This window comes from Strigops habroptila, chromosome 15, assembly GCF_004027225.2.
Source record: "Strigops habroptila isolate Jane chromosome 15, bStrHab1.2.pri, whole genome shotgun sequence".
Classification (NCBI taxonomy): Eukaryota; Metazoa; Chordata; class Aves; order Psittaciformes; family Psittacidae; genus Strigops; species Strigops habroptila.
The window spans coordinates 1,123,162-1,134,205 of NC_044291.2; the positions used below are offsets into that span (position 1 = coordinate 1,123,162).

The window sequence follows — 11,044 nt, forward strand, 5'->3', positions numbered from 1 at the left end:
GGGTGACTTCCCAGGCATATGGTGGCTGGCACGGCGCTGGAGCGGGGCGCTCGGAGCAGCCTGCAACATGCAGGCCGGAGGGATTAATCTAATGCTGCATCGAGATGCTAATACAATAAGGGTTCTTTGTGGCATTAGCAGGAATCATGAGACCAGCTCTGAGATGTCATTGCCTGGCAGCTGTGGGGAGCGCTGGCCTTGAGCTCTGCAGCTCAGGGAAGGAGCTTGTCCTCTGCTTCAAGCATTAAAGCTACTGAGGGGGAAATGCAGTGAGGTCCCCTCTGTTTTGGTGACAGAGGAACAGCCTGCTACCTCAGGGTTTATGTAACAAGGGTTATTTGGAACAGGACAATCCCTTTTCCTTGAGTTTTCTGGGCGCTGCAAAGCTGCGGATGCTGCAGCACCAGGGTCACGTCTTACCCCAGTGGAGCCACCACCACCCGTGGGACTGGGGTTTTGCTCTAAGTGGTGTTGCAAAACCTGCCGAGGCCGGTGAAGCAGTGTGTGTCCCTGCCAGCACATGTGCTTTCATCTCCCTTGCCAGCCTGGCGCCCACAGAGCTGCTGGACCTGATCCTGCCCTAAGCCCAGCGCCAGCGGGGGCAGCCCCGGCCCACTCAGCGTGTTTGTGCCAGCACCAGGCACCAGCGGAGAGTGTGGGTGAGACGAGGGCAGGGAGACATGGTGATCGTGGTAGTGGTGATCGTGATCTGCCACAGAGAGTCACGACTGACCCACGCTGACCTCAGCTAGTGTGAATTGTCACGACAGACCTGAATACCCCACATGGTGCCGGGAGGGACCCAAAGACCCCTCATGGCACCATGAGGGGATCCCAAAGGCCTTCCACAGCACCATGAAGGGAGTGAAAACCCTCTTGTGGCAGCATGAGGGGATCCCAAAGACCTTCCACAGCACCATGAAGGGAGTGAAACCCCTGACATGGCACCATGAGGGGGCTCCACAGACCTTCCACAGCACCATGAAGTGGCTGAAAACCCCCTCACGGCACCATGAGGGGATTCCAAAGACCTTCCACAGCACCATGAAGTGACTGAAATCCCCCTCATGGTACTATGAGGTGATCCAAAAGACCTTCCATGGCACCACAAAGTGACTGAAACCCCCAACATGGCACCATGAGGTGATTGCAAAGACCTTCCACAGCACCATGAAGTGATTGAAATTCCCTGCATGGCACCGTGAAGTGATCCCAAAGACCTTCCATGGCACCATGAAGGGACTGAAACCCCCAACATGGCACCATGAGGTGATCCCAAAGACCTTCCATGGAACCGTGAAGGGAGTGAAACCCCCTCATGGCACCACGAATGGACACAAGCCCTAAGCGGGCGGGACCCGCCTGAGGGGAGCGGCGGGGCGGGCCGAGGCGGAGCGGAGCAGCCGGGGCCGTGCCGCCCACATAAGGCGGGGTCATCGCCGGCCGCTGGTCGCGGCGGTGGAGGCGGCAGCGGCGGTCGCTGGGCCGGGGAGCGCGGCCGGGGCCGGCGGCATGGAGCTGGGGTGGCTGCTGTGGGGCGCGGCGGTGCTGCTGCTGCTCCATTTCCTGACGGAGCTCAGCCCCGCCGTCAACTTCGCGCTGCGCTTGGGCTGGTACTGCGTGCTGTGTGTCATGGGCTCGCTGCTGGCCGCGCCCGCCTGCCTGCTGCTCAACGGCGGCCGCACCGTCCGGAACATGAGGTGAGCGCGGGGGGGACCGGCCCCGGAGCGCGGCGGCGGCGGCAGGACCCGGGCGGTGAAACACAAGCTGGGGAGATCGGTTTCAGGCCCAGCCTCTGTGTGTGGGGACGTGGAGCGTGGTGGTGGCGGCCTCGGGTGTGCGGCTGGAGGCGCCCGGAGGTGCCCTTTGGATCATGGAGCGGGCTGTGGGGAGGGGCTGCTCTCGTTCGTGCTGTGCCCTCCCTTCAGGGAGCCCCGCTGGGGATGGTGTGATTCGGTGGGGTCTGGGGTGTGAGGGTGGTGCAGGCGGTGTGTTTTGGGGCTGCGCAGCTCTGGGTGAGCTCCATGGCAGCAGTGTGTGTGTGTGTGTGTGTGTGTGTGTGTTTGGTTCCCTCCCTGCTCCATAGGCAGAGGCTGTGCCAGCCGGGCTGCCCGCTGCAGGGGGTGGTGAATATGCTGCCCTCGGCCTGGGCTGAGTGAGGAGTGTGCTTGTTGCTGTCAGGCCCTGCTCTGTGTGTCTCCTCTGTGGGATGCCCGGGGCAGCAGCTGAGGAGTGCTGGGGAGCAGCATTTTAAGGGCAGAGCTGGCACAGGAGAGCTTGGGCTCTGTGCTTTGCTCTCCTTTAGGCAGCTTTTTACCTGCCCTAACCATTCCTGTGCAGAGGAAAGTGGAGCCCTGTTGCCTTAATATATCCTTTGGATCAAAGGTTGGGCAGCGTTTCAGGTGGTGGAGATGGACTTTGCTTTGCAGTGTGGCTCCTGCAGGCAGGACTCAGGGTGGAGCGAGCGTGGCAGCGCCCTGACGTGCTCCCTTGCGGGCTCTGCCCTGCCCATGGGCTGCGATCCGCCCTGGTGCTGTGGTCCCAGGTTCTGGAAGCAGCAATCTGCCCTGGGATCTCCAGCCTGGCTGTGTCTCCAGTTTTGGTTGCCTTGGCTTGCTCAGGAGCAGCTTTCCAATGCACAACCAGCTTTGTAGCTGGGAGGATTTATGATGGCAGTTAGAGGCGCTCCCCCCTTCCTTCCCCACCCCTACAGCTTGTAAAATTTGTGTAAACTTAAACGAACTCTTTGGGAACAAGAACTCTTTGCGCTGAACAGCTCCTCGTGTTGAAACTCGGAGCTGAATTTAGGCCAGAACCGCCCTTTTCCTGTAACTTAAGCCCATCATTTCCATGTGCTGGCGCTGGCTGGTGATGCTGGCTGTGTATGCCAGCCCCTGGGAGGTCTGTGGCTGAGGTGATCCAGTGAACTCCTCATTTCTACATCATCCCAGTCTGCTTATTCCAGCTCAGGGATGGGGCTGGAGCAGAGCATGTCCTGGTGGACAGACAGTGATAACAGCATCACTGCCAGGCGCAGAACACGCCGTCCTTGCCATGCTCCCTGCTCTGGTGCCAAGCTGTTGTGACTTGGAAGAGGTTGCCCTCATGTTTCATAGAGATAGAGCTGTTTATTGAGGGGTGAAACCTCTTGTAAGAGCTTCCAATCTGGTAAGCACACTTCACTAATCCTCCAGAATCAGAGGATCCTGCAAGGCCTCTGTCGCAGGCTGTGGAGCAGAGCACATGGAGCTGGGGACTGCTGGCTTTGGGCTCAGGCTGTTAGGGATGCACATGGAAAGGCACATTCCCTCTTGTTTTTCTGCTCTTAAGTGCATGAGGCTTACAGCTCCCTGCAGCTGTGACTGCCCCAAGTCAGGAGCATTCATACCAGCAGAGAAGCTGCTTGCAGGGTCTGAGGGGAGTAGGACCCATCCGTTTAACCCTGTGGGTGACGTGGCCCCTCAGCAGGGCTGCTGGTGCATCTCTGCTTGCTCTGAGCTCTGCCCCTTTGCCTCTTTCAGCGCCTCACACCACATCTTGTGCAAGGAAAGGCTGGCTCTGCACTGGCAGGAGGAAGTTGGATGGTTGCTCTTGAGTAATGTGTAACCAACCTCTCCGGCAGCTGCGGAGCAGTGTGACTTCCAGAGCAGTGACCTCGTTTTCGGTTGCCAGTCAGGACCCAGGAGAAGTGGGATTTAGGTCAGTCTGGTGTCGCGGCATCCCTGTGACCCCACTGATTCGTGTCACCCTGCCCCTCCTCACCTGAGCTGCACTGCTGTAACCTCGCTGCAGGTCCCTGCGTCCCATCCCTTGGTGTGGCTCTAACCCTTGAGCTCTGTGTGACAGGGACTGATAGTGCTGTTACTGAGCTGTGTCATCGGCGGGCGCTGGCCTGGCCTGAACTTCTGTGTCAAAGCTGGCACAGGGATGGTCTACGTGGCAGGGCGCCCCATGGACATATGAACCCCTCTGTGGGTAGGAGCAAGCTGGGGGAAGGTCATGCTAACAGAGGTGTGTGGTTGAAGATGTGGGAGAATCTATTGGTGGAGATACTTTTGGAGAGCAGATGCTGGGAGCTGCTGCCAGCCCATGGTGAGACACTGGCTGGGTGCTCACCTCCTGCCCTGGGTGACAGGGGTGCTTCCTAGGCTGGGTGCTGTGGTGGGGGAGAACGTGGCATTGTCCCTTCGTCTCCTCCTTCAGGGAGGAGAGCTTCACCCCCTGTCTGCCCGTGAGAAGGTGGGCCCTGGGGCAGGACATCCCGATGCCTGCTGGGGGGCAGGTCAGCTCCTGAGGCCGCCCTAGGGGAGAGCGGAGCAGAGCTGGTGCCTGGGAGCTCATGTGCAAGCTCCTCTGCTTCCAGCCCTGGCAAATGGCCGTTCCCTGCCCAAAATAGCCCCCATGTGCTGCCAGCTTGTGGCTGTGTCCTTTGGCCAAGTTGGAGGGTCTCCAGCTCGCACCTGTCTGGGTGGTGTGGATGGGCCCTGCTCCAGGGGCTGGTGACCAGGGCTGGATGTGCTCAGCAAGGGCATGGCTGGTGTCTCCTGCCAGCCCTTGGGCTCGCAGGGAGAAAGTTGGGAGCTCTGTGAGCAGACCTGTAGATCCACTGGGGGAGTGAACCGACAGGCAGAAGGTATTTGCTTGAAGATGGGTTTGCCCGGGGCACCTCACCCGTGCCAAGCTGCATGGGGAGCATCCCCTTTGCTGCTTTCATCCTTGTGTTGTACAGGGAAGTGTTTCTTGCCTTTGCTCTCTTCCCTTCTTGGACTTCCATGGCATGATGGCACCTTGTGTTTGTATCATTAAGCAGCATCTTCCAGCACTGTGAGGAGCAGAACTGGCAGAGCCTTCCTTGGGTGACGGGTGTGCAGGTTAATGCCCATGTGCTGAGAGCAGCAGCTCCGAGGGGAGCTGCTGGAACAACATGTGGGGCTCTGCTGATTGCAGGAGGAAAACACTGGTGGCGTTAGAGCAAGCAACAGCCATGGCACAGGGGAAACAAACAGCACCAAGTGGGTAGCACTGGTTGGCAGCAGGAGAAGTGGTCTGTGATCCAGTGTGGAAACCAGCATCCCTCCCTCCTGGCACTGGAGGGCTTCCAGCTTGTCCTGTGTGTAGGGCTCTTGCAGCTGCGTGGGGCTGGACTTGCCTCTTCCAAAGAGCCTGTAGTGAGCCTGGTTGTGAGCTGATGCTGTTAGCTTGAAGGAGGTGTGGACCATCAACTCATCTGTGCTGGCCTTAAAGTCACCAAGCTGCCAGTAAAATGCCCACACTGGGAGTGGACAGCAGCTGAAGCACCTTGAGCACGTGGGGCTGTGCAGGGCACACCTGGGTGGACCACAGGGCGGATGGGACTGGAGGTTCTCTGTCACAGAGCTGCTCTCGTCTCCTTCCAGCCACCCTGTGTGCAGCAGACCCTGCTGCCCCTGCCCTGCTGCTCACTGCTCTTCTCTTCTGCAGAATCATCAAAAATGTGGTCAAGACCTTCAAGTATTTCTTTGGCCTGAGGTTCGAGGTGAAGCGGCTGGAGAACTTCGAGGTAGAGGGCCCTGCTATCATTGTCTCCAACCACCAGAGCATCCTCGACATGATGGGTGAGGAGCTGGTAGGAGGGAGCAGTTCTGTTGCTCATCATTAGAAATCCTATTCATGTCCCCTGGCCAAGCCTGGCCACTGTGGGCTGCTGAGCCCGCTGGTCCAGCTCTCCCTGCCAGTGCTGGTGCAGGAAGAGTCTCCCCTCACCCTGAGCAGTGACACCCAGTGCAGCACCCCAGGTACTGCTCAGCTTCGGGTGCTCCTCAGCTCCCTCTTACAGCCTGGCCTAGCATGTGTGTCAGTGTGCTGGGGGGCCAAGGAGGGAGCTGCCTCTTGAGGGTCTTGCTGTGACCTGCAGGCTCCCTGCCCCTGTGCTGCTGCTGTGTGCTCAGTCTCCTCCTGCTCTGCTGTTGGCAGCAGAAAGAAGCCAGCAGAGAAACAAGGCACTGGCCTGTCCCTTGTGCTCCCCTCCACACCTCAGGTCATGTCTCATCCCACCGAGTGCAGGCAGGGGGGTGACTGCTGGGTCTCACCCTCTGCCATCACATTAGGGCTGATGGAGGTGCTGCCCGACAACTGTGTCCAGGTGGCCAAGAGGGAGCTGATGTACACGGGCTGCGTGGGGCTCATCATGTACCTCGGCGGCGTCATCTTCATCAACAGGAAGAGCACCACCAGTGCCAAGATGGTGATGACAGAGGTGGCCAAGACTATGGTGGCTGAAAATGTGAGTGTGACCATGGTGCTTGGAGGGGTGGTGTGTGCCTGGGTGGCCTGGGGTGGCCTGGAGGTATGTGGCACTGCTGGTGCTGGCTCAGCTGCAGCTCTTGGCAGGGCTGGCTGGTGGCTCGGCCGGCAGGAAGGAGTGCTTCAAGTGGATTGCTGGAGCAAAGCCCTGTCTCTCCATGTGCAGGTGAAGGTGTGGGTGTACCCAGAGGGCACGAGGAACTGCACCGGGGACTTCCTGCCCTTCAAGAAAGGAGCATTTCACCTCGCTATCCAGGCACAGGTAACGGTGCTGTGCCCCTGCTGGGGACCCTGGGGGCTTCCACCGTGGTGTTGCACACTGGTCATGCACTGGTGTGGTTGATTTGCTCTCCAGTGAGCTGTGTCACAGCCGAGCTCCTCAGTTAAACCACCATTGGATGTCATTAGCACTGCCCAGCAGGAGCTGGGAGCCTTTTCCATCTCCTGCAGGAGTGACTTGCCCCTGTGGACGGGTGGCTGCAGACAGTGGAGAAGCTGCCTTGTCCTCTCTGGGGACCACCCCAGCACTGCGGGCCTGGTGTCCCATGTGGGGAGCGGAGGTGGGGACAGGCACACTTGCCCCCTGGCTCTAGGCTCTGCAGGCAGCTGCCTGGCAGTGTGGGGTGCAGTGTCCATGCCCTGCTCCTGGGAGCACAGCACAGAGCTTCCTTCTGGCCGGGAGCCCAGCGGGTGCTGCTTGGGGAACCCCAAAGCTGTTGATGCATTTCCCAATCCCCCAGGTTGCAGTAGTGTGGTGTTGATCCAGGATTGTTAATGCTGGTGGTTTAGAGCAATGCCTGGGCTTGTTCTCTGTGGAAATAGCTGCTCCCTTCCAGACAGCCTGATGGTACTTCTTTGTTATGTCTTAAGTGCCTGCTCTCTCTAAGATGACAAGACTGGGGAGCAGGCAAAGAGCTCCTTGCTGCTGGAGCTGTGGGTGCTCCTGGAGGTGGTGCCTGCCTGGGCAGAGCTCCGGGGCAGTGTGCCAGGGATGCTGAGGATCTGGTGGTGCTGCCTGGGCCACCCTGCTCAGCTCCCAGTGCTGGGGCCTGGCTGCCGGGGGGGAGATGGAGGGGATGGGTGCTTTGCCTTCCCGTGCATGCTCTGCCTCACTTCTCAGGGCTGGGATGACTCCAGGCCTGAGAGGAAACTGCTTTCCCTAGAGAGGTATTCCAGCGGGATCCAGTAGCCGGGAGTAGGTGCCGGCTCTCCTGCTGGGTTCCATTGGCCCAGCCCAGGGTGTAGCCTGCATTGTACCATTCCTGCTGGGGTGATGCAACCAGGGCAGGGGCTGGCAGGAAGGGAGGCAGCGGAACAAGCACCCACCTCTGGCTTTCCCCCTGAGTCACAGGCTGGGGATTGTGTGTGTTATCAGCACTGCAGTGCCTGTGCCTGTCTGAACCTTCCCCGAGAGCGACCGAGGGCAAGTGGTGACCCTTTGCTCCAAAGCTGCAGGCACCCGAGCTGCCTGCCCCGGGTGTGTGCCTGCCCGGCAGGGCAAGGCCTGTCAGAACAGGCACCCTCCGGTGTCTGCAGCTCAGAAAATACCCGGGTTTGAAGCCTGCTTGGGACAAGGAGCCCCGAGAGCCAGGGCTCACCTGGGCTGAAGTGTAACTTGGTCCTAGTGTCCAAATGTCCTTGTGCCTTCAGCTGCTGGGTGTGCTTTGGATCCCGTTTGATTCCGGACTGTCCCAGCCTTTGGAAGCGGGTCTTGCTTGTGGGGCTGTGTGTGCCCTTTGTGCCTGAGAGCTGGGCCAGGTCAGCTCTGCTGCATGGGCTCTGCTGCTGATCTCTGGCCTGCCCTGGACTGCTGCAGTGCAAGTAACTCCTGTTTTTCCTCCTCTTCCCCAAGGTCCCAGTGATCCCCGTGGTGTATTCCTCCTTCACCACCTTCTATAACCCAAAGACGAAACTATTTACATCAGGTACCAGAGCCTGAGGGTCTTTACAGTCACTCGGGGACAGGGTTGAAGCCATACCCAGTGGAGACCTGTGGCTGTGGGAGGGAGGCAGAGCTGGGGTGAGCAGGAGGAGTCCCTGTGGGACATGTGTGGAGTCAGTTCAAAGCTCTTGGCACCAGAGCCTGGGCTGGGTCAGCTCAGCTAACTAGACTGTGTTTAATTAGGCTGTAATTAAACACCGTGAGGGATGTTTTGATTCAGAACGGGGCACCACCTCTCCTCGTAGCTGGCATGTGGGTCCTCATAGGCTCTTCTCTTGTTCCCAGGCAAAATCAAGGTTGAGGTTCTGCCTCCAATAGAGACCAAAGGCCTGACATCAGATGATGTCTCTGACCTCGCTGACAGATGTTTCCACACCATGAGGGAGACCTTCTTCATGCTGTCGGGCCGTCCAAGTCCAAGTGAGGCGAAGGACTCCTCCTAGATGCTTCTCCAGTGGCATCACCGTGTGGTGGTGGCTGAAGGGACCTGTCTGTTGCCAAATCCTGAAGGAACTTCTCTTCCTCTGCAGTGACTTGTCACTCTGGGGACACCATGGACCAGCACACACGGGTGTCCAGCCAGCGCTGAGCTCCCCGTTGAGTGGATTTTTCTTATGGGTTCATTATCTCGCAATGAAACGTCTCCTTTCTCTGAATTTCTCAGGCATCAAACTTGTGCTACCAAAGGGCTCAATGACCAGAGAGGTGAGTTCCCCAGCTTGTGGGGGGTGACAAGAAGAGCCTGGCTGGAGGCTGGGCTCTGCCTCCCGTGTTCCTGCAGGCTCAGCTGGTGCTGGCCTGGCTGTCCCACAGGGAAGCCACCAGGCAGCAGTTTGTATCTGCACGACCTTGATGCTGCTCAACCAAGGCTGAGAATTGGGTGAAAATGCAGACTTTGGCTCTCCAGCAGCACTGGGAGCGGGTGGCCCCCCGGGCATCCAGCATGGTGGAGGGCAGGGGGTGTCCCTGGGACAGGGCCTGTCTCCCTGAGGATTGTCCTTGTGTCACAGCAGCGGTTTGTGCTGGGGCTCTGCATTACTCCTGAGCCGAGTCCTTCACTTCTGAAGGAAGCACCAGGGCTGGTAACCTCACTGGGGCTGCAGAGGGGAACGTGTGGGGCTGCTCAGCCTCACAGCGTGTCTTCAGGCTTGATTGCCTTGTCTGAACAAGTGCCCTTGCTCACGGAGGGGTGCAGCAGTGGGGACCTGACCAAGCCAGAGGTGTGGTGTGGTGCAGCCTTGCTGGTTTAGGCCTCTTCTGAACAAAGCCCCACGCTTGTTTCTGCCATTCAGAGCCACCAGCTTGATTTTAAAAACTACGGATGTGTTACCCCTGGGCAAAGCTGTGCTCACGGTGACTTGTTTGTGGCACCCCTCTGGGTACCCTGTGTGACATGCGGGTGCCTCAGAGCTTCCTTGGGGTGGGGAAAGTGCTGCTGCCAACTCCCTGCGGTGGTGGTGGCTCCGCCTGGTCGCAGCGGGGTCCTGGTGCCTATGGTACCTGCTGCACATGCAGAGGGCTCTATCCTGCTCCTTTTGCCACTTGTCATGGTCAGCAGTGGCCGAAAGATGGTGCCTGTCCCATGTCTTTGCTGATCTCGGTGGAGCTGCAGCTCTGGGAGGCTTGTAAAGCTCCTGCAGAGCCGTGGGGTGGGTGAGCTGGAGCTGTGACCCGGCTTGGAGGCTTCAGCTCCCCCTCTGAGGGAAATGAATCCTTTCCCGTCCACATAAAGGGGTTTTCCCTGTGCTTTGGGGTGATGAAGGGCTTCTGCATCCCTCAATGGGAGCTGCACAAGTGGTGACGCCCTCTGCAAAGAGCAAGGCTGGGTCAGGTCCATGGTTCTGGGGAAACCTTCACCTCTAGCTTGGTTCAGGGAGGCTTTTGCTCTCCTGTTCGTGGTGCAGGGGGTAGAACCTTGAGATGAGCCGCCTGGGGCTACTCAGGTAACCAATGCAAATGGCTTTTGCAGCCTGCATTGGTGGAATTGCAGGTATTTGGGGGTTAAAGCCTCCACTGGGAAAGGCAGGGAATTCCCGTAACAGGGAGCTGGGGCTGGGGGGGCTTGATCAGAGGGGCCTTAACAAGTACAGACTCAGGGGTCAGACCCACTGCAGGCTGGGTCGGGGCGGGAGGATGGGAACTGAACCAGCACTTTGTAAGTGGCAGATATGGGGCTGTCACGGAGGGTCCTGGGGGGGAACAGTGTCCACTGAGGGACCCGCAGCATCCTCCCCGGGAGGAGGGAGCAGTGCCTCTGTGTGCAGTTTCTGCTGTTCACTTTTAATTGGGGTGACAATGATGTTAATGTGCTTTAAAGAGAAAAAAAAACAACAACAAAGTACACCTTTGGTTATTTAAATAAAGGAGAGTCCTGGTTGTGTGTGGGAGCTGCGGGAGGAGGGCTGCTGTGGGGCGGGAGGGGGCTGACCTGCTCCTGCAGGGGGGGTTTGGTGGTGGCAGGGCCCTGTCCCCATGGGCAGGAGGGCTGAGCTGCTGCACCCCAGCCCCACACCAAGCCATGGACCAGGAGGGACCTCTCCTGGGGAAGAGGAAGGTGGTGCCTGTGTGGATGGAGCCCTCCTCCAAGCCAGGCCCTGGAGCAAGCACCTTCCCCACCAGTCAGGATCCGGCAGCCTCGGTGTGTGCACAGGAGCCTGTATTTGGGTACAACCCCTGCAGCTCCGCTCCGGGCAGGTAGGGAAGCGTGGTGCTGGGTCGGTCACGTCTGCTCTGCTGTACCAGTGTCCCTGGGCTTGAGCAAACAGTGCTGGGGAGGTAGGTGTGTGTGTGCCATGGGCTGACAGCGGCTGTGGGGCCAGG

General features: G+C 59.0%; 1 protein-coding gene across 1 annotated transcript; it reads left to right on the forward strand.

Moving 5' to 3' along the window:
* Window positions 1-1,417: 1,417 nt before the first annotated feature.
* Window positions 1,418-10,587, forward strand: AGPAT2 (1-acylglycerol-3-phosphate O-acyltransferase 2). The gene is made up of 6 exons (XM_030507064.1): window positions 1,418-1,700; window positions 5,461-5,594; window positions 6,087-6,262; window positions 6,449-6,544; window positions 8,135-8,207; window positions 8,510-10,587. The coding sequence occupies exons 1-6, from the start codon at window positions 1,513-1,515 to the stop codon at window positions 8,665-8,667; spliced, it is 825 nt and encodes a 274-aa protein (XP_030362924.1). The 5' UTR covers window positions 1,418-1,512; the 3' UTR covers window positions 8,668-10,587.
* Window positions 10,588-11,044: the final 457 nt, after the last annotated feature.